Consider the following 21,232-nt stretch of genomic DNA (forward strand, 5'->3'; position numbering starts at 1 on the left):
GACAAAGTTTCTAGCCTGGTTCCACCTATCCACTCTCCCACCCTTATTTCAAGGGAGTCCAGGGATCACTCCAAATCCTTGAAATCCTTTCAGCTCAGTTCAATTCCACAATTGCTCAAGGGCAATATACCAAGCGCCGGGCAGGCACCTGGCTAAGCCTGCGGGTGGAGGCTGGAGGCCGAGACCGCAATAATGAGCGGCGCAGAGCGCGCTGGAGGCACTTGGCGGGGGACCCTGCGGCGTGGGAGAGAGCAAGGGGGGGGACTCTAAGAGTCGGACGATTCTGTACCCTGAGGACTAATCACGCACCCTAAGGCACCTTCGGGTGGGAAGCAGGTTAGAAACCCCGCCCCGGCCCGACCTCCCGCCGGCGCCGGCGGCCGCGGCTCTGGGCGCGGGCCAGGGGGCGGCGCCGGCGGGTGGAGGCGCTTCCTGGGTGCAGCGGGCGAGGAGCGCGCGGGACGGCGGCGCGGGGACGGCGCACCTGGCGGGCCCGCAGGCCGGGCGTGGGCGGCGACATGGAGGACGGCGTGCTCAAGGAGGGCTTCCTGGTGAAGAGGGTGAGCGGCCGGATCTTCTCCGGACCCTGGCCAGGCGGCCCGGCGGGGCGGGGCGCGCGGGCGCGGCCGAGCCGGGGGGCGGTGGTTGGAGGTCAGCCTCAGAAGGGAAAGAGGGGCCGGGGCACAGGCAAGGAGGAGAATCCCGCTTGGCTAGGGCGTGTGGCTGCGGGTGGCGGCCCCGCGGTGGAGATCTTAATTAAAACAGCATTTTACAATATGAAAAGTATAGCATTTAAATATGATGTATTCAAACGACGTAAGTGTGCTCTGTAGTTCGCAGCGCCGGTCGGTGTAACGCATCATCTCCTCAATAACCCCTGAGCGGAGAGGGAGCCTGTGCTTCTTAAGCGCTTGCTGTGCCGGGGTCTCCTTTAACTCTCCTACAGCCCCGCGGGTCGGTGGGACCACGTCACCCCCTTTCTCCAAGGGGAAAACAAAGCTCAAAGAGATTCGATAGCTTGCTCAGGATCTGGGGACTAGTGGGTGATGCAGCAGGATCAAACCCGCTCAGGTTGACTCCAGACCTTTCCCTGCCCACCCGGGTGGGTACTGTTACCACGCTATTACGGATGAGGAAACTGAGGGTCAGAAAGATGAAGTAGCTTGCCCAGAGCCCCAGGGCTAGTCACGGCGGGGACTGGAACCTCCATCCTTACTCCTTCCTATCACCCCACGTGGCCTTTCCCACTGCAAGCAAGAGTCCGGAGGAAAACGGGACACAGGGGATCAAAGGAGAAAATGAACCCAAGAGTGGTTGCAGGAGGAAGTTCGATATTTTCAAGTTCTTTGAAATTTCAACAGTGATGTTCACAGTAAAGGTTTATGCTAACTTAACAGCAGAGGGTTCAGATGTGTAAAGCTGGGCATGAGCCTTTGGCTCTTCTGCTGAGCTTACAGCTTGGGAGGGGGATAGATGAAGAGGGATGAAGGGGCTCTCCCTCCCATTGCCTCCCCTGGCCGCCAGGTCAGCCCTGAAGTCTCAGATAGCTTTCAGGTCCGCAGGTAATGTAGACATGTTGTTACACATGATTTGATATAGGAGGGCCGATGTGTTGTTTGCTCAAAACTGTAAACAGGAGGCTGATGCCGGATCAAGGGTCAGACTGGAAACAAGCAGGTGCGGAGTTCCACACCCGCTTCATGCCACTGTGCTTAAAGTGATAGGCTGGTCCCTCACAGTTTGTGGCGGCGGCTGCACCTAAGAGAGACAAGCTGTGGGGGATTCCTGTGTTCTCCCTTCCTGCAGCTTGGGAGGTGAGAGCGGGAATGTGAGTTGGGAAGGGGGTTTTGGTGGGCCTTGTTGATTGTCAGGATAGCTGGGCACTGGTAGGGGCCTGTGGAGGACAGACCCCCTCAGATGGGCTCTGGTGGGCCTCCCCGTGTTCCCAGGGGTTACCTTACATGATTTCCCCCACCACATGGTGTCAGAGGAGGGCTAGAGGGAAGGAAGGACGTGAGTTCTCTTCTGGAGAACTGGGTGCCCAGGGTGCAGAGAAGTGAGGACAGTCAACGGGTCTGGCCCCAAAAGCCCACAGAAGGGGCTTGGCTGAAATACCTAAAGCTCATGCCAGCCAAACCCAAAGACAGGAGTTTGGAGCCTGACCCTGGGGAAAGCGGAAGCCACACCCTTTCCTGCAAGGAGAGGGATGTGGCCCATGCCCCTGCTAACAGTTCGCCCCTACTCATCAATCTTAACATTTTCTCTCCCCAGTATCCCCTTTCCTCCTGGGTGGCAACAGCAGCCTCTGTGTCCACTGGAGAAATCACAGGGCTGCGGCCATGGGATTCCATAGATTAGGAGAGTTTACAGCCCAGAGGTGGAGCAGGGCCTGAGCTGAAAGCCAGAGTACAGAACAGTCATTGCTGGTGTGAGTGAAGCCGAGGCAGGCAGGGGCATGATGGATTTGGCTCTTAATCCCGCCCAGACTCGAAGGAAGCAAAGCTCCAGGCAACATACAGGGCGCTCACTTGGCCTGGCTTTAAAGGGGGAAGGGCAGGGAGGGGCCAGGATCAGCATGAGGAGGACTGCTTTTCCTTTGTTTTTTTAAAATTATTTTATTGAGGTCATATTGGTTTATAACATTATGTAATTTCAGGTGTACATTATTATTTACCAGTTTCTGTATAGACTGCATCGTGCTCACCATCAATAGTCTGGTTTTTATCTGTCACCATACATATGTGCCCCTTTACCCCTTATGCCCACCCCCCACCCCCTTCTCCTCTGGTAACCACTGAATTATTTTCTTTGTCCATGTGTTTGTTTATCTTCCACATATGAGTGAAATCATATGGTGTTTGTCTTTTTCTGTCTGGCTTATTTCTCTTAACATAATACCCTCAAGGTCTATCCATGTTGCAACTGGCACAATTTTGTCCTTTTTTATGGCTGAGTAGTATTCCATTGTATATATACATCACATCTTCTTTATCTATTCATCCCTTGATGGGCACTTGGGTTGCTTCCACGTCTTGGCTATTGTGAATAATGCTGCAGTGAACATAAGGGTGCATAAGTCTCTTTGGATTGTTAATTTCAAGTTCTTTGGATAGATACCCAGTAATGGGATGGCTGGGTCATATGGTATTTCTATTTTTAATTTTTTGAGAAATCTCCATGCTGTTTTCCATAGTGGCTGTACCAGTTTGCATTCCCACCCGCAGTGTATGAGGGTTCCTTTTCTCCACAACCTCTCCAACATTTGCTATTTTTTGTCCTGATGATTATAGCCATTCTAACAGAGGTAAGGTGATAGTTCACTGTAGCTTTGATTTGCATTTCCCTAACAATCAGTCATGTTGAACATCTTTTCATTTGTCTATTGGCCATCTGTATATCTTCTTCGGAAAAATGCCTGTTCATATCCTCTGCCCATTTTTTGATTGGGTTGTTCGTTTTTTTGTTGTTGAGTTGTATGAGTTCTTTATAGATTTTGGAAATTAACCCCTTGTTGAATATATGGTTTGCAAATATTTTCTCCCAGTTGGTGGTTTCCTTGGCCTTGCAGAAGCTATTTAGTCTTATGTCCCACTTGTTTATTTTTTCTTTTGTTTTGCCTAGACAAGGTATTCGAAAAAATCCTTCTAAGACCGATGTCAGAGAGTGTACTGCCTATGTCACCTTCTAGAAGTTTTATGGTTTCAGGTCTTACCTTCAGGTCTTGATCTATTTTGAGTGAATTTTTGTGTGTGGTGTGTTGTTGCTTTTCCTTCAAGGAGAGGCTGAGGCACTTCAGGTGTTGCTTGTACCGCTCATACCTCAAACAACACTCTTAGAAAATGACATTGCAACGTGGACACACTTTGGCCTAGAAATTTCATTTTAGGACTCTTTCCCAAGGAAATACCCTAAAAGCTTAATGAACAGAATGTCCAGTGAAAAAAACTGGACACTACCTATATGTGCCTCCAAATAAACAAATGATTATGTAAATTATGGTTATGCAGATGTTACAATGTTTGTAATATTATAACCCAAGGAGTGAAAATAGAAAAGCTATGAGTAAACAAAAAAATACACAGACTGGAAGGAGTCCTGGGGACCGGAAGCCTGAAATCAAGGTGTGGGCAGGGCCAGGCTCCCTCAGCCTGTAGGGGGAGTCTGTTCTTGCCTCTTCTAGCCTCTGGTACTTGTAGGCAGTCGGCGGAGTTCCTGGTTTTGTAGATGCAGCGCTCCAGTCTCTGCCTCCATTGTCACCTGACCGTCTTCTCCCTGTGTGTCTCTGAGGGTCCAGGTTTTCCTCTTTGTATAAGGACACCAGTCATAATGGATTAGGGTGGCCCTGACCCAGTATTACTTCGTCTTAACTGGTTACGTCTGCAAAGACTTATTTCCAGATAAGATCACATTCATGGATACCAGGGGTTAGGACTTCAACATACCTTTTATGGGGAGGGGGCACAATTCAACCCATAACAGATACCATCTCTGCTTCTTCAGGGTTTTAGGGTCTTGGGCAAGACCTTTCTGGGCCTCAGTGTTCTCATTTTAAAGTTAGGGAATAGACCCTTTTCAAAGGGTCCCTCCAGCTGTGGCTTCCTGTGCCTCTGAAGCCCAGCCCTGGGGTTGCCATCCCAGCTTATGACCCTCCCCCTCCCTAAAGGGGCTCTACGAACTCTAAGCTTCTCATGGTCCCGTGGGCTTCTGGCCCCAGCCAGCCGCTTACAGGCAGGGAGCCTGGAGAGGGAGGAAAGTGCCTGCTGGAGGAGGCCTGGGTTCCTTTTCAGCTTGTGTCGCTGTGTTTGTGGCCTCTGACCCCCTTTGCCTGGTGCCTTTGGGCCAGTCCCTGTGCTGTCTGAGCGTGGTGTGGCTTCTCTGTAGAGTGGGGATCCTGGTGCTTTCTCCCCATTTTGTGGGTTACTGCAGCAGCCTTCCGCTGCGCTCACCCCTCCATTCTGACCTGCTCCATTCAGCTGTTCTGTTCGGTGTGGTCAAGGCTGTCTTTTTAACATGAGAACCTAAGCATGTCATTCTTCTGCTTAAAAGTCTTCAAGGATTCCCCTCTGGCCACAATAAAAAGATCAAACTCTGCAACAAGAATTCTGAAGCCGATTGGGCCCACGTCGCTTCCCCCTGTCCTGGAACTTATCACACTGGGTGGGCTCGTTCTCTGTCTCCTCCACTGTCTTGGGTCAGAATCTGGTTCTTCTTTGTATCCCTGCTGCCAGCACAGGGCTTGGTGCGGTAGTATTTAGTCATTGATTGTTGAATGAATAGAAAAATGAGTGAATTATTTCCGTAATCATCTCATCAGGATTTTTGTTTGTTTAAATTTAAATTTATTTTCCATTATAAAAATAATACCTGCAGGCCAGCCCTGGTGGCCTAGTGGTTAAGGTCGGCATGCTCCACTTCAGCTGCCTGGGTGTGGATCCCAGGCGTGGACCTACGCCACTCGTCTGTTAGTGGCCATTCTGTGGCGGCAGCCCACATAAAAAATTTTAAGAAAAGAGGAAGATTGGCAATGGATGTTAACTCAGGGCAAATCTTCCTCAGGGAAAAAAAATACATCATATTATTAAAAAAAAACCTAGAAAAATAGTCAAGGGTGTAAAATGAAAAATAAGCTTCTATTTGTATCACCTTGTATCCAGTCTTAGTCCCTAGAGGTGATGACTATTAACATTTCTGGGGTATCCTTCCAGAAATTTTCTAAAATAACTACTAGAATTATTTTTAGGTATTGTGTGAAGTAATGTAAGTAAAAGTGCTTTGCCCATGTCAAAGACCATTGCTGCTCTGAGGCCTGGTGGCTCAGACTGCTGGGTCTGACCTGAGGACTCCAGCAGTAGCCTCTTCTGCCATCAGTTAGGACTGGAATTCCTCCACTGCAGCCACACTGGGCGCCATATTGCTACATAGTTAGAATAGTTTGCATTTTTTTACTATTATAAGCAACAATCCTCTAAGTGTCTCAATATGTAAAAACTTTTCCACATTCTAGATTATTTACTTAGCACAGATCCCCAGAAGTAGAATTATTGGGTCAAATAATTTGAACATTTTTATGAGGGTCATCAGCTGCTTCAAGTTTTCCACCTGCGTAGTGAATCCTTTCTCCTCACACCTCTCCCCTCTGCTATCAGTCAGGATTCTTAGTTGTTCGTGACACATTCCACTTACGTGAGTTTGCACAAAAGGGATTTCATGGAGGATAATAAATATTAAGTAACTCAGGAATATTTGGCAGGGCCGAGGAACCTGGCTGGGATGCTATACGGCCAGGGATGATGCAGCCGGACAAAAATACCCAACAGCACCACCAGATGTTTCCAGTGCAAACATCACTGTTGACACTGTTTGCCCCTTGTCCCTGATAACCCTGGGGATTGAGTGTCAGAAGAAGCTGTTCTTCCATCACTGTCCTTGCCAAAAATTCCTGTTTCCCTCTGTTTGGTTGCTGCCACACGTGCATCAATGCCCCGTGCATGGGACTGGCAGCAACTTGGTCACCTACTTGTTCCCTTCAGGCCAGGGATTCTGAAGAACTCAGCGTTTGGTCCAGGGAAGTGCCATTTCTCCATATGGGTTTGTTCTGTTCAACATCGGTTGGGTACACTTTCTCCCTAACGTCTCCAGCCCTCCCTCTCCTTTCCCTGTTGTTTTGGCCTGCTAGGGCTGCCGTAACAAAATACCACAGACAGGATGGCTTAAACAACCTCCGTTATCTTCTCTCAGCTCTGGAGGCTGGGAGTCCAAGATGGAGACGTCGGCAAGTTTGGTTTCTTCTTCTGAAGCCTCTCTCCTTGGCTTGCACTGGCTGCTTTCTTCGTGTGTTCGCATGGTCTTTCCTCTGTGCACAGGCCTCCCTGATGTCTCTCTCTGTGTCCAAATTCCCTCTTCTTGTAAGGACCCCAGTCACAGTGGATGAGGGCCCACCTACTGACCTCATTTTAGCCTGGTCACCTCGTTCAAGGCCCTGTCTCCAAATACAGTCACATTCTGAGGTAGTAGGGGGTTAGGGCTCAGAGAAAATTCATATGGGTTAGAAATTCAATAGGATTAGAAAAAATTCATGTGAATTTTTTTGGGAGGAGGACATAATTCAGCCCATAACTCCTGTGTGTGAAAGTTTAAGATTATGTTGTCCTCTCTCCTTCTCCACCTCACACCAGCGCCCAAACTGTCAGCTTAGATTGCACTCTCCCTGGACCAGCCACCTCGTGTGACAGCGATTTACTGTTCCTGCTGCTCCAGGAGCCCTCAGTAGGGGGGCATCAGGAAAGGGGACCTGAGTCTGGGCCACGTGGAGAGCAGTAGAGAACCCCAGTTGCTGAGGAGGCAGAGCTAAATCTTTCACGTTTCTTTAAACATGTCTGCCCATGTCAAGGAAAGCTGTCAGTCGTCAGGGTACATGTGGATTCTAAGAACGGCACAGAATGAAGAGAGCAAAAATGTAAAATTCAACCTGTCTACGTGTGTCCTCTCATGTGAACAGCTTGATCACCCTGAGGTGTAACGGCACGGAGACATATTAATAAACTCTTGTCGGGTTAACTTTGTTGCCAGTTTTCTTTGTTGCCCCAGTAAATGCCATTTGGGCACAGGCGACTCTTTCTACAGCTTCTGGTTCCCGGACAGCACTCAGTACACGCTGGGCGTGGACTAGAATCACAGCCCCACTGATGTGAGAACTGAAGTGTCTTTGAAATGAGTAAGTGCGAGGTGAGGAATGAGGGAATCCAGGAAATGGTCTCTGATTCAGATAAAGCGCGTCCCTCTTGGTTAGAGTCTAACCCTAATTGGGCTCTGCTCTGGAAATATTCCAAGAAAGTTGCTTTCATGAATGTGTACTCAACCCATTCCTTTCTGATTCCTCAGCAGACGTTCCCCGATCTGTTGGTACGTTCTAGAAGCAGACTCTCTGCCTTTATCTGACTATCCTGTCCATTGGCTGTATGACCCACCAGAGAGCCCCCCAAACTGCCCTGTCTTTTAAGCCTGCCACACCTAGCCTGGGCTTTGGTGTCCTTACCCTGGTAGACGGTTTGAAGCTTCAACTTTACAAATAGCCCACATCCTTCAACTAGAATTATTCTTTCTAGCAATATATCCCAAGGAAAAAAAAATCAGAGATGCAAATTAAAGTTTATGTGCACAGATATTCATTGCAGAATTGTTTATCGTAGTGAAAAAGATCAAACCTCAGTTACAAACACGGGAGAGTGACAGGCAAATGATGCATCCACTTAGGGGTCTTAAAAAATATGTTTTGGGGCCAGCCGGGTGGTGCAGTGGTTAGATTTGTACTCTCCGCTTTGGGGGCCTGGGGTTTACCAGTTTGGATCCTAGGCGTGGACCTAGCCCAGGTCCACTGCTGGCTAGCACCGCTCATCAAGCCATGCTCTGGCGGCATCCCACATACAAAGTAGAGGAAGATTGGCATGGATGTTAGCTCAGGGTCAGTCTTCCTCACACACACACAAAATTTACTCGTAAACGGTTCTGTAAAAAAAGTTCTTTATTCTTCAACTTTTCTCTGAAATTATTTCAAAATTTAAAAACAAGTGTTAGGCTAAAAGAAAAAGAAAAAACTCTCCGCCTTGTTGGAGAGTCGATTCCACAGCACAGTCTGGCTCCCTGTGCCAGGGGACACCTTTCCCTGAACATAATGTTGTCCTCTCGGCCAGCTCATAGCAAGGCTCTCCTGTCTGTCCTCAGGGTCACATTGTCCACAACTGGAAGGTGCGATGGTTCATCCTCCGGCAGAACACGCTGCTGTACTACAAGCTGGAGGGGGGTCGGAAAGTGACCCCTCCCAAGGGCCGGATCGTTCTGGATGGCTGTACCATCACCTGCCCCTGCCTGGAGTATGAAAACCGTCCGGTAGGTGAAGGCCCTGCCTCTCAGACCCTCCTACCTCTGGCGTCTGGTGAAGATGGTGTGGGTAATGGGCAGAGCTGAGTTATCAGTGAGAAACCTACATTCAAATCCTGGCTGCACCACGTACCAGGCACGGGACCTCGGGCAAGGAATTGAGGCTCTCTGCACCTGAGTTCCTTGTCTGTAAAATGAGACAAAATAATGACCTCTGATTATCTCTCGTGGTTGTGATGAGGATCATGAAGGTAATGGTCTGTCAAAACCTTTTGTAGGCGAGGAGGTACTTCACAAATGTGAATAATTGCTGCTATTTTGGGGTTCAGTATGATGGTTTTCATCCCTTAAGGGGTGCACGTTCCAAACAGGCTCAACCAAACCGTCAAAAAAGTATCTGAATCAATCATTTATTGAGGGCCCATTATGTGCCAAGAAATTTCCTAGACTTGGAGGAGTCAAGGAAGAAAATGGTAAGATCACTGCTTCTTTTTTTTTTTTTTTTGAGGAAAATTGGCCTTGAGCTACCATCTGTGTCAATCTTCCTTTATTTTGTATGTGGACGCCACCACAGCATGGCTTGATGAGCAGTGCCTCGGTTTGCACCCAGGATTTGAACCTGCAAAGCCTGGGCTGCCAAAGTGGAGCGCACGAACTTAACCACTTGGCCACCAGGCCAGCCCCAGGATCGCTTCTTTTTAAGTTAATAATTTTATCATGAAAGCAAGTGGTTAATTGAAAAACATTCAGAGTCCCAAATGATGGTAGAAACGTCATTGGCTGTAGAGAACATTGCACGCCTGAGGAGGAGGACGTCTGTATAGACTGTCTGAGTCAGGTACAGGCGTTGAGAGGAATAGTGATTTGGGCAAAGATCTGAAAGAGGAGAGAGGCAGATGTTCTGGGCAGGGGGAAGGGCTTGGGTAAAAGTCAGGCTGGAGATAGGGATAGATGTGGAGATGAGGACGGCCAGTGTGGCCAAAGGGGAGCGTTCGCTGAGAGAGCAGTGGGAGAGTGCCCAGGTCCAGATGGAGGGAATGGGGAGCCATTGAAGGTTTTGAGTGAATGGACTGATAGAAACTCTCTTAGGAAGACTAAAATGAGGAACTAAGCTCAGTTCCTGATACGATTACTAGGTCCATTATGAGGGGATCTTACCATTTTCTTCTTTCTTATCATGTTTTTCTTTTTTGATTCTTCCAGACCAGTTGACGAAACTTCTAAGAAAATGTTCATGATGGTCAATTCTGGGTGGTGGGTTTACTGGTGTTTGTTATGCTAACCTCTGTACCCTTCTGTACTTTAAAATTTTTCTTAAATAAAAAACCAAAATGAGCTATTAAAATAATCAGGCATGAAATAAGGCAAAAAGAAGGGATAAATAGGAGAAAACATTATTGAAGGAAACATCAATAGGACGTGGTTGACTGGATGTTGAGGGCAAGGGAGAGGGAAGCATCGAATGTCATTCCAGGCCAGGAGGCTGAGAAAATGAAACATCTGAATTTCATTCAGACATTTGAAATGAAATTTGAAACAAAAATGAAATGAAATTCTAGAATTTGCACTGCAAACCTGGAGCTGCCGCTGGTTAAAAGAGAGGAGTCAGGTGGGGGTGGCTCTCTGTCGGAGTGGGGTGGGGCCGCTGAACCCGGGAGAAGGCTGGGTCTGCGTCTTCTTCCTTCTGGCATCGTAAGACCCAACACAACGTCTAGGCCCATCGTAGATGCTTAGTGAAAGTTTGTTGAATAAATGCTGAACAAAGAGGAAATATTTGCAGATGAGTGAGAGCATTTTAAGAGGAAAACCTAGTCTTTAAGTGAATTTAAGACTCTAGGTCTCAATGAATTAAATCCTGGGATTTGTAAGTTAACTTGTTCACCAGATGCCCCTTAGTTATCTTTAAGGCTCAGTGGAGCGCAGAAGGGCTGGTTGAACGGTCTGGTGATAGGAAAACTTTGTTCAAAGTTTCAAAAAAAGGAAAAAAGTTAAATTTGCTGACTGGAGTTGTGAACTTCGTGTTAATTCTACATAAAATTCTCAAACACGTTGTTGTCTGCCTGGTTCACGAGTGCTTGAGCTGGAAGAGGCCGAGAGGAGCCAGCACTTCACTAAGAACAAGTTATAAAGTATATTATATATGTGTCTGTACATATATACTTTTTATTAGGGAGGCTATAAAAGAGTGTGTCTGGATTTCACGTGGAATTTTATAGCCTCTCCTGGTGCAGCCACGGGGAACTGGTCGCACTCGCTCTCCCACGGCACTGCTGAGTGAGTCAGTGTTAACCTGGAGGGACAGCTTCACGGTGTTCTTTGGGACTGTGAGCCAGCCTTGTCTTAGCCACCATTTTCGCTGTTAGTTTAGGTGAGGGATGTTGATTAAGTTTGCAAGCAAAGCATGTTGGGAGCTAATACATCAGAAAACAGAATCAGAATGAAATAGAAGGCTTCTGTTTTCCAACAGAAGTGCTAGACCCAGTCTACTCAGATGACATTCAATAGGGTCAGCATGAAAAATCCCACAATGGTCCAGAAAAACCCTAAATGCACATTTAAAGGATGGAGGAGATGGGACTGGCCTGGTGGCGTAGTGGTTAAGTTTGCATACTCTGCTTCAGTTCTCGGGTTTGGATTCTGGGCGTGGACCTACATGCCACTCATCAAGCCATGCTGTGGCAGTGTCCTGCATATAAAATAGAGGAAGATTGGCACAGATGTTAGCTCAGCAACAATCTTCCTCAAGCAAAAAGAGGAAGATTGGCAACAGATATTAGCTTAGGGCCAATCTTCCTCACCAAAAAAAAAAAGTTGATGGAGGAGATGTGGCCTACAAGAAAGACTCCTAGTTGACTGGGTGGAGTATGAGTCCACAGTGCCCTGTCACTGCCCACAGCTAATATGACCTCAGGGCTGTGTTGGCCCATGCTGCCCTGCACCCCTCAAACCTTTCCTGGAGCAGTGTGTTCCATTCCATTCTCATATTTTATGAGAATGTTGACCAACTGCAGAACATTTAGCAGAGCGTGAACTGGTTGAGGAATGTGTGAAAGACTCGGGGATGCTTAGACCTGAGAAAAGAGGGTCAAAGGGGGAATGCACGACAGTTCCTTCTCACACCTCAGATGGAGAAACTGAAGCTCAGTGGGCTTCCTTAATGTCCCCAAGCGTCCGTAGCTAAGTGGCAGAGTTGGGATTTGCATTCAGATCGGTCTGACTTGAAAGCCTGTGCATTTCCCACTTCAGTGCAGGGGCTGTCATGGGAGGTGAGATTAACCTATGTGCTTCTAGAAGGCGGAATCAGAAGCAGGGAGGCAGAGTACCCAGGAAGCAGTCCCTATGCTATGCACTCTGTCCAAAAGAGGAAGGCTGCCTTCTGAGGCTGTGAGCTCGCTGTCACTAGAGGGGTACAAGCGAATCTTTAAAGACCTCCTGCTGGGGTGCAGGGGAGGGGTCTGGCATTTGCCAGTCACTGGATCGTACAGTTTCCTAGATTCACTCGGCCTCATCGTTTTTGCTGCCCGGCCTGCTCGGCCTCTAAGTGCTGGTCTGACTGGCCGTCTCTTCCCACAGCTCCTCATTAAGCTGAAGACTCGAACATCCACGGAGTACTTCCTGGAGGCCTGTTCTCGAGAGGAGAGGGACGCCTGGGCCTTTGAGATAACAGGGGCTATTCACGCTGGGCAGCCAGGGAAGGTCCAGCAACTGCACATATTGAAAAACTCCTTCAAGCTGCCCCCTCACATCAGCCTGCAGTGAGTGCCTGGCCCCCGCCCCCCACCCTGCTCGGCTTTGCTGCCGCCTCTTCTGTCTGTGCGCAGTGAGAGGGGGCTCTGTTGTTGCTACACAGGCCTGGTTTGTACCACCGTTGTGCTTCAGGGCCTTTCCCTGTCCTCTGTCATCTTTATATCATTTTCTCTGCCTGGGAATGGCCCTACCCACCCACCCTGCTCCTCTGTAAGCTCTTGGGGCCTCAGCTACTCCTGCCCCCCTTAATGTCTTGATACCCTCCCTCCAGTTTCAGCCAGGATGTTCAGGGCTCTGTTGCAGCTTCCCGCGAATCTCCAAATCCTTGGTCTTGCTTGCAGCCTGATGGCCAGAATGATGTGTTCTGGTAGCAGTTGTGTTCTTGTTCTGTGGGTTTCCTCATTCATTCATTCATTCAAGAAACAGTTATGAGCCAGACTTCCTCAGCGAAAAGAGGAGGATTGGCAGCAGATGTTAGCTCAGGGCTAATCTTCCTCAAAAAAAAAAATAAATAAATAAGTAAATAAAAATTAAAAAAAAAAAGAAACAGTTATGAGTGCTTACTGCATGCCTTACACTGCACTAGATGCTCAGGAGATGCAAATGGGAATAAAAACAGTCTCATCTCAGGCTGTCCAGCCCAAGTGCATAAATAGAAAATGAGAAAAGATCTTCCATTGGTGGCAGGAATCGTCCCACAAAACAGGAGGAAAGAGGTCAGTGGTGGAGGCGGTACTGTGAAGCAGGGATGTGTGATCGGAGTTCCGGTGGAAAATTACAACAGCCCACACAGGAAACACCCCTGACCTCCCAGGCAGCAGAACTGGGATACCTGTCAAAGATGCTGTATGAGTCCCTCCCTGGGCTCACAAAAACCTGCACACCAGGCCCTAAGATCTTGATTGTGTGTCTATGTGTGTATGGAGCTGCTAAACCATGGCGAGGACTGAGGAGCAGCGGCCGATGAGAATGGATTCAAGTGATGGGTGACTTTGAGAAGTGGCTGGAGGAGTTGGGACTCAATGCTGTAGCTCACAGAGAATCGTTACTGTACATTCTTTTGTTTGTAAATTAAAAGTCACAGCTCTTTAGTTTTTCTACAAAAGTAATACCTGTCTAGTATAGAAATATTAGAACATTTATGAGCAACAAGAAAAGACACATCCTAAAACCCTACCTCTCAAATACTGGTGCATAATGGAATACCCCTGTTTCTTTGTGACCTGTAGCCTACGGTTTGCCACTTGCTTTGTACCCTTAGCAGCGATTCTTGGACCCTCCTTCATATCTGTCAGTATGATGAGGGTCCCCCTCCTTTGCCTTCCTCCCGTGTAGTTGCATTGTGGACAAGATGCACAACAGTAGCAGCGGAATCCGGTCAAGCCCAAACATGGAGCAGGGAAGCACCTACAAAAAGACCTTCATAGGTGAGCCTCCTCTGGGGCCGGGCCGTGGAAGCCTGGGGCATGGTGATCCAGGACTCAGCTGTGCTAGACCAGCCTGTGTTGAGGCCAGAGCTGCCTGCCGGCCAGCAGGCTGACCTGAGATGGCCAAACTCTGTGCAGCAGGTGTACCCTTCGGTCTACTCTTGGGTAGAGCCTCAAGGCTGCCCAGGAGGTCAAAGCGAATGAGGTCACAGCTGAGCACCCCCAAGGAGGCTGACCTGTAGTTTATTGTCTGACTGGTGCTGCCCTTGCCCGGATGCAGGCTCCTCCATGGTGGACTGGCTCATCTCCAACAGTTTTGCAGCTAACCGTCTGGAGGCTGTGACCCTGGCCTCTGTGCTCATGGAAGAGAACTTCCTAAGGCCAGTAGGCACCCGAAGCATGGGAGCCATCCGCTCAGGGGATCTGGCCGAGCAGTTCCTGGATGACTCCACAGCCCTGTATACTTTTGTAAGTTGGGGAGTGGGTTCCTCTTGTACCAGGGCAGAGGGAAGAAAGAGGCAACAGATTGGGAGCCAGGTGGCCACAGTCGTGGGTGAGAGGCCTAGGGTTTGGGGGAGTGGGGTTTCTCTATTGAGGAATTCTCTGTGCCCTATGGTAGCCCCCACAGCCTGGAACTGGGACTTTTCTGTAACAGAGTCCTTCCCCCTAGGCTGAGAGCTACAAGAAGAAGATAAGCCCCAAGGAAGAAATCAGTCTCAGCACCATGGAGCTAAGTGGCACAGTGGTCAAACAAGGCTATCTGGCCAAGCAGGTATGGCTGCCTTGGAGCGGGGAGGAGATGGACGGTTCCCGGACTGCGGGGAGGCAGGAACGCCCCTAAAGTGGGGGGAGAGCTGGGACTGCTAGAGGGCACTGCTTATTAGCAGAATCTGCTGAAGCAGGAGCCCAGCAACAGCTGCAGGGAGCAAGTCAGGGGGCGTGCACATGCCCACTGTGCACGCACAAGTCCCAGACATGTGTTCAGGGAAAAGGTACACACAAGTAATTAATCACAACATTAAAAACAACATCACTGCCTAGTTCACATATTTGTCTGGAGGGGTATTGCCAGCTGGGTGGGTGTTCTGCCTTTGCTGGCCTTCTGCTCCCTGAGGCTTCCTGAGGTCTCTGACTTCTTTTGTGTGACTCTGTACACCCTCTTGATACACTTTCCGAACAAAAAATAGGTATTTTCTCCACCTACTTCAGTAGGTTGAAGATGAAATTCTGCAGTGTAGTTTCAGTACTTAAAAACTGTGGCCATGGGACCGGCCCAGTGGTTAAGCGTGCACGTTCTGCTTCGGTGGCCTGGGGTTCACTGGTTCGGATGGCACCCCTCATCAAGCCATGCTGTGGTAGGCGTCCCACATTTAAAGCAGAGGAAGATGGGCACGGGTGTTAGCTCAGGGCCAGTCTTCCTCAGCAAAAAGAGGAGGATTGGCTGCAGATGTTAGCTCAGGCCTGATCTTCCTCAAAAAAATAAAATAAAAAAAAAACTGTGGCCACTGCTCCTAACCGCGTTTGGGAGAGCAGCCAGGTCACAGTCGCACCTGCGGCATTTCCACCTGTGCCTAACAGAAAGGCTGTTCTGCAAACAAGATCACCGAGTCCCAGCACATGGACAGTAAGCGGACCTTCTGCACACCCCTCGTGTTTGTGTGCATCTCACACATTGTGTGAATGTGTCTGTGCAACAGACACTGCTTGGCGCCATTCCCATTGTCACTGGGAGCACGTGCTGTCCTTGTCATCTGCTTGCATATCAGGATCTCCATCTGCTCTTAGATTATTCACCATCCATGCAACTGCCTGCCTATCCCAAGGGCCTGGCTTCTGCTGGGCCCCCTGGGAGTCTAGTGAGGGGAGGTGGTGAGGCCGCCGGAAGGGCTCGAGGGCGTGTGGGGGGGGAGTCGGCTTCCAGACTAGAGAGCTGAGGGAGCTTTGTGATCTAGGGGGTGGAGCCAAAGAGAGTCACACACACATTGATATCTTACACATTTAGGTTTTAACATGTAATTGATCATTTCTTACTCTTTTTCTGATGCAGAACTTTTTAAAGTGGTTTTTACTGTATATGTGTGCACATATATACATGCAGCTGTAGGTTTGGTTTGGGATTAAGTTGACATTTAAAAGTTGGTGCCCTTGGGTTCAAGTTTGCCTGTGAGCCCTCAGTCTAGTTGACACCTGCTGCCTCCCTGTCCTCCTTGTGCCCTGAGTGGTGTCTGGGTAATGCTCCCCCTTTCCTTCAGCACTGACCCTCTGAGGCTCTGTCAACTCAACTAAATGTGACGCTGTTTTTGCTAAAGTGTCACTGAGCACTGGGAAGTCCATGCAATCCTTGGTCTCCAGCAAACTCTTTTTAGCAGTAGTCCCATTGGAGCAGCCTGGCTTGGAGGTTTGGCACTAGATTCGCGGAAGTGGGAGGAATTACTCAGAGCCTCGCCAGTGAACCTTGAACCCTTCCTTTGCCTCAGGGGCACAAGAGGAAAAACTGGAAGGTGCGGCGCTTTGTTCTGAGAAAGGAGCCGGCTTTCCTGCATTACTACGACCCTTCCAAGGTGAGTGAGGGCTCACTCGGGACCCCGTGTGATGCTTGCAGACATTGCTCTCCGAGCATAGCAGGCAGCTGGCTCCTCTTCCTTCCTTCCTCTAAGCATCCCTACCATGACTTCCGCTGCACTGGGCCTTCCTTTCCACAGTCCAAGCTACTCCTAACAGTCTGATCACTCTTCTCTTCTCAGTAGTTTCTTTGATGCCTCGCCCGCCACTTCCCATGGGAGGGGATCTTCATTATTTTGAGAGGAAAGGCATCTTTTAGGTTCTCCAAAGCTTACTGGGTGGCTAGGGAGGATGAGGTGGGCTGATAAAGGGACTCCTAACTGGTGATTCCCAGCCATTTCATCTTTTTCTGTCCAAAGAGCCCATGAATTCTGCCCCCTCAACCTCGTCACCACTGATGTTTTCAAAGTTTCTTTTACCATATAATATTTAAGCCATAATTTCTCACTTTTTTCCCCTAATTGATCAAAGAATTGCTGTTCTGAGTTTCAGATAAGTATTACTGCATGCTGAGTTGATCTAATTCCAGTCAAAAGAAAAGAAAAATGGCCTTTTAGTTAGCCTTTTCAGCCTTGTCTTGGCAGATATATGATTTTCATTCATTGTTTTGAAATAGTGGAGAGTGGGCAGTTCCTCCCTCACTGAGCTTCAGTCGAGAACTCCCTCCAGGGGCTGCCCCATGGCCAGGCGGTGCCCCATGGCCAGGCGGTGCCCCATGGCCAGGCGGTTACCTTTGCGCACTGCGCTTTGGTAGCCGGGGTTTGCTAGATCGGATCCTGGGTGCGGACCTAGCACTACTCATCAAGCCATGCTGAGGTGGTATCCCACATAGCAGAGCTAGAAGGGCCTACAACTAGAATATATGTACTGGGGGACTTTGGGGAGAAGAAGAGAGGAAAAAGATTGGCAACAGATGTTAGCTCAGGGCCAAGCTTTAAAAAAAAACTCCCTTCCTAAACCAGGAGCCGGTGAAGGAGTGTGAGGAGCACCCTGGGATCAAGACAGAGCACAGGGAGGGCCAAAGCCAGGGAGGGGTGTGGCGCTGCTGCTGCTGGCTGTGAAATGAAGAAGCCCAACCCACCTTACTGGTACATATAACTTGGCCATGTGATGTCCAAGTTCAACCTCATCTTCTATTACAAAAGACTCTCTCGCTGACTTCTTTAGCTGGCCTGAGGCTGGTTATAGGCGAGAGTGCAACTCCTCCCTTTGTGCATCTGTGCAGTTCCTAATCAGGTCCCCTCTCCTCTGCAGGAAGAGAACCGGCCAGTGGGTGGGTTTTCTCTCCGTGGTTCACTGGTGTCTGCTCTGGAGGATAATGGCGTTCCCACTGGTAAGGTGCAACTTTGGCCCTGGCCCGAAGATCTCAGAGGCCTCCCTCCCACCCTCTCAGTAATGGTCTGCCGATGAAGGACTGAGCTGTGGGAGCTGAGTAGGTCTTTCTCAGTGAGACCATGAATGGTGTGAGTTTTGAAGCCAGTTTCAGAATTAGAGAAAAGGGCATGTGGGGTGTTCTTAGTGTTTTAACAATACAACTAAATAATCCTTGTCTTTAACATTTTCCCCTCAGTTTCTGTGCTCACTGGCCCATAAGCTTCCATTTGAGAATAATAGCTTACACAGTGCTTAAGGGTTAACAACACATTTGATATCCATTATCACACTAATTTCACATCAGCTAGCTAATATAGGAAGATAGTATTATTCCCATTTTTATGGATGTGGAAATTGAGGTTCAGAGAAGTTAAACAATTTAGTCAAATCCCAAATCTGTGCCTGCTTGTTAACATAAACATATTGGATTCTTTCATGTGAAATTGTAATCTATGGTTAGCATAGGGGGCTGGCCAAGAGGGCTTCCAAGTGTGTCCACATGTACCACTGGCATGCCTTAAGGCACAGGCAAGGGGGAGGGAATGGAAGAGAGGAAGAGGAAAGCATGCATCTGGTGGGATTCCCTAACCATATACATTTGTATTTAAGAAATGCTTCATTATGTGTGTCTTTTCTGTGTCTTGGTCGACTTTCAGCTGCTTGCAGCTGAAAGCAGACATGGATACTCACTATTTTTTTCTGCCTAGGAGTCAAAGGGAATGTCCAGGGAAATCTCTTCAAAGTGATTACTAAGGATGACATACACTATTACATCCAGGCCAGCAGCAAGGCTGAGCGAGCTGAGTGGATTGAAGCTATCAAAAAGCTAACATGATAAGGACCTGAGGAAACGGGACCAGGATTCCTCCCTCCTACGGGATACAGGCAGGATGTCCTGGAGAATGGGAATGTGTTAAGACCTTTAACTTCTTTGTGTGTTTTGTACTGCTATGGAGTGAGATGGGCGAAGAGGTCCTTAGATGGCAGTGGTGCTATTTCCTTCCCCACCTTCATGTTAACAACCTGGAAATGCTAGAACAGGCATTAGGCATCAGCATCTTGACTTTGGCCCATCAGCACAGCCAGCCATTCCTAGGGCACCAAAGTTTCCCTTGTTGTAACACTAACTGGACATGTTGTAAACTAAATAAAACGCTAGTCTCACGGCAGCTCTGAAATGCTGTTAACAATTCTTACCTCCTCCTTTGGAATTAATAAAAATTGACATTTGTTTCTATTAGAATTCCTGTGCAAAGTTGCATAGTTTTCAAAGGTTTCCCATGCTTGAGGCTATATGAATTATTATGCAAGCTGAGTATGAAAACATCTCATGTGATCTGTGTCACTAAGACATGCTTCATCTTAAAGTGAGGATGGTGGCAAAACTTTGGCTCAACATTCAGAGAATACTGTTTTGCTTTGAAAAGTAAGTCTGCATAAGTATTATATTGCAGAAAAGAAATCATGGACTCAGTTGGAAAGATCAGTCACACATATGGAAAAAGAAGATAAAATGACAGCTTTTCTATGAAAAATGGCATTTGGAAAGAGATGCAGAGCAGGAGCTGCTAGAGGACAGGAGCAGGAACTCTCTAGACAGAGAAAGATGTAAATGGGAAAAGAATTAAATCAAGGCATGAAATTTTGGTTTTAAAGTGAACAGTAACTGAGACAAATAAGTACCAAGAGGCTTCACCAGTTAGGAGGTTAATCTGAAGTAGTGAAAAGTCTGTATCATACAAATCTTTAAAAATATTTTTATTACTTTCAAGTTTATACAGTAATCTGGCACAAGCTACTCCCAGCATTCTTGCCAAGCACTTAGACTGCCTTTAATGAATAGATATGTAACTTACACTTAAGGGGAGTAGATACTTCCAAGGTACGTAAGTAAAAATTTGTCCTCTTAAATAGTTTGAACTGTCTCCTCTTAATCTTGTTTAGAATACCTGCCCTGAATGATCAGGAATTCCAAGTTAATGAGGTTTTACTTTATTCCTTACACTGTAAGAGACTGCCTTTTAAAGCACCATTTTCCATTTGGCATTTCACCAAGGTCTAATGTCCCTGGAATTAGTTTCTTTATTGCTTTTTAAATTATCAACAGGTGTTTTTTGGAATTAAACTGTATTTGGTTTGATGGCTTCTTGACTCCAAATTGGCACAACTGCATCTACTCTGTATAGGAGACACCAGAATCTTCACGCATTGAAAAGTAAATGACCATCAGCTTGAGGCAAATCAGGGAACAACTCTCACCAAGATACTAGCACCTGAATTTTTAAAAATCCTGAACCATTTTCATTTAATTGTCCTTGATGTAAAGGTAGGGAGCTAGGTCAAGAGTGTCTGGAAGCACGGCAACTGTCACAACTGCACTGCTCAGCATGATGCAGGGCTGAGCCCACCTCTGTAGGTTCCCACTCAGTGGCTGAGCGTTATCCACCTAAGTACTGGTTTGTCCTGTTTTCCTATAAAACATGAAAAACAGTTTGAATGTTTGTATTTTTTCTTGGCAATTTTTTATTTCAATTAATTTATGCATAAATGAGAACCAAACTATTGCTAATCTTCAGTTATATGAGTTGATAACCACTTGACCTCAAAAGCAGAATGGGGAATAGACGAAATTAATTTTTAATGAAGAAGCTTTTTAGGGAGAGAGTCAAGATTTGGATAAGCTGGTCAGTTGTCTTAGTCAATCTGTCCTTCGAGTTATTTGGAACTGGGTGTGTATCCTGTCCCCATAGTGGAAAGGGATACTTTTAGGTCAGCAGGATATATTTATACTTTGAGTTAGTTTTCTCTTTTATGGTGTCAGTGAGGTATTGATCTCTTCTCTGGCAAGGGTCATAAATTTGTGAAATTGTTATGGAATTGAGCAAAAGGCCTGCATGGGATAAAACCACTCACCACAGAGGCCACCTTATTTCTCAACAGTTATGGCTTCTGAAGTATTAAAAAATTCAGTAAAAATTCAATTCCCCTGCCTACAGCAAACATTTAAGGAACACCTTTCTATTTCAATGACATTCTTGATGCTGCAAGCTTTACAGACTTCTTTTTTGACTCCTCAAAAAGACAGTGGTGGAAATTATGTGCCAGTTTTGAGCACATCTGGATTATCCTCTAAATATTCCCAGTGCAGCATGCTAGCTAGCAATCACAACTCCCTTGTGGAAATGGCCATATGAAATTAGACTTCTGGATTTAAAAAGCTTGTAATCTGCTAAATTAGACAAAGG

General features: G+C 47.5%; 1 protein-coding gene across 1 annotated transcript; it reads left to right on the plus strand.

The window, feature by feature from the left end:
- The first annotated feature begins 430 nt into the window (after positions 1-430).
- On the plus strand, positions 431-20,854 carry LOC124233762 (pleckstrin-2). The gene is made up of 9 exons (XM_046650947.1): positions 431-560; positions 8,722-8,886; positions 12,451-12,632; positions 13,960-14,051; positions 14,332-14,519; positions 14,722-14,823; positions 16,529-16,612; positions 17,868-17,946; positions 18,695-20,854. The coding sequence occupies exons 1-9, from the start codon at positions 519-521 to the stop codon at positions 18,820-18,822; spliced, it is 1,062 nt and encodes a 353-aa protein (XP_046506903.1). The 5' UTR covers positions 431-518; the 3' UTR covers positions 18,823-20,854.
- Positions 20,855-21,232: the final 378 nt, after the last annotated feature.

This window comes from Equus quagga, unplaced genomic scaffold, assembly GCF_021613505.1.
Source record: "Equus quagga isolate Etosha38 unplaced genomic scaffold, UCLA_HA_Equagga_1.0 220_RagTag, whole genome shotgun sequence".
Classification (NCBI taxonomy): Eukaryota; Metazoa; Chordata; class Mammalia; order Perissodactyla; family Equidae; genus Equus; species Equus quagga.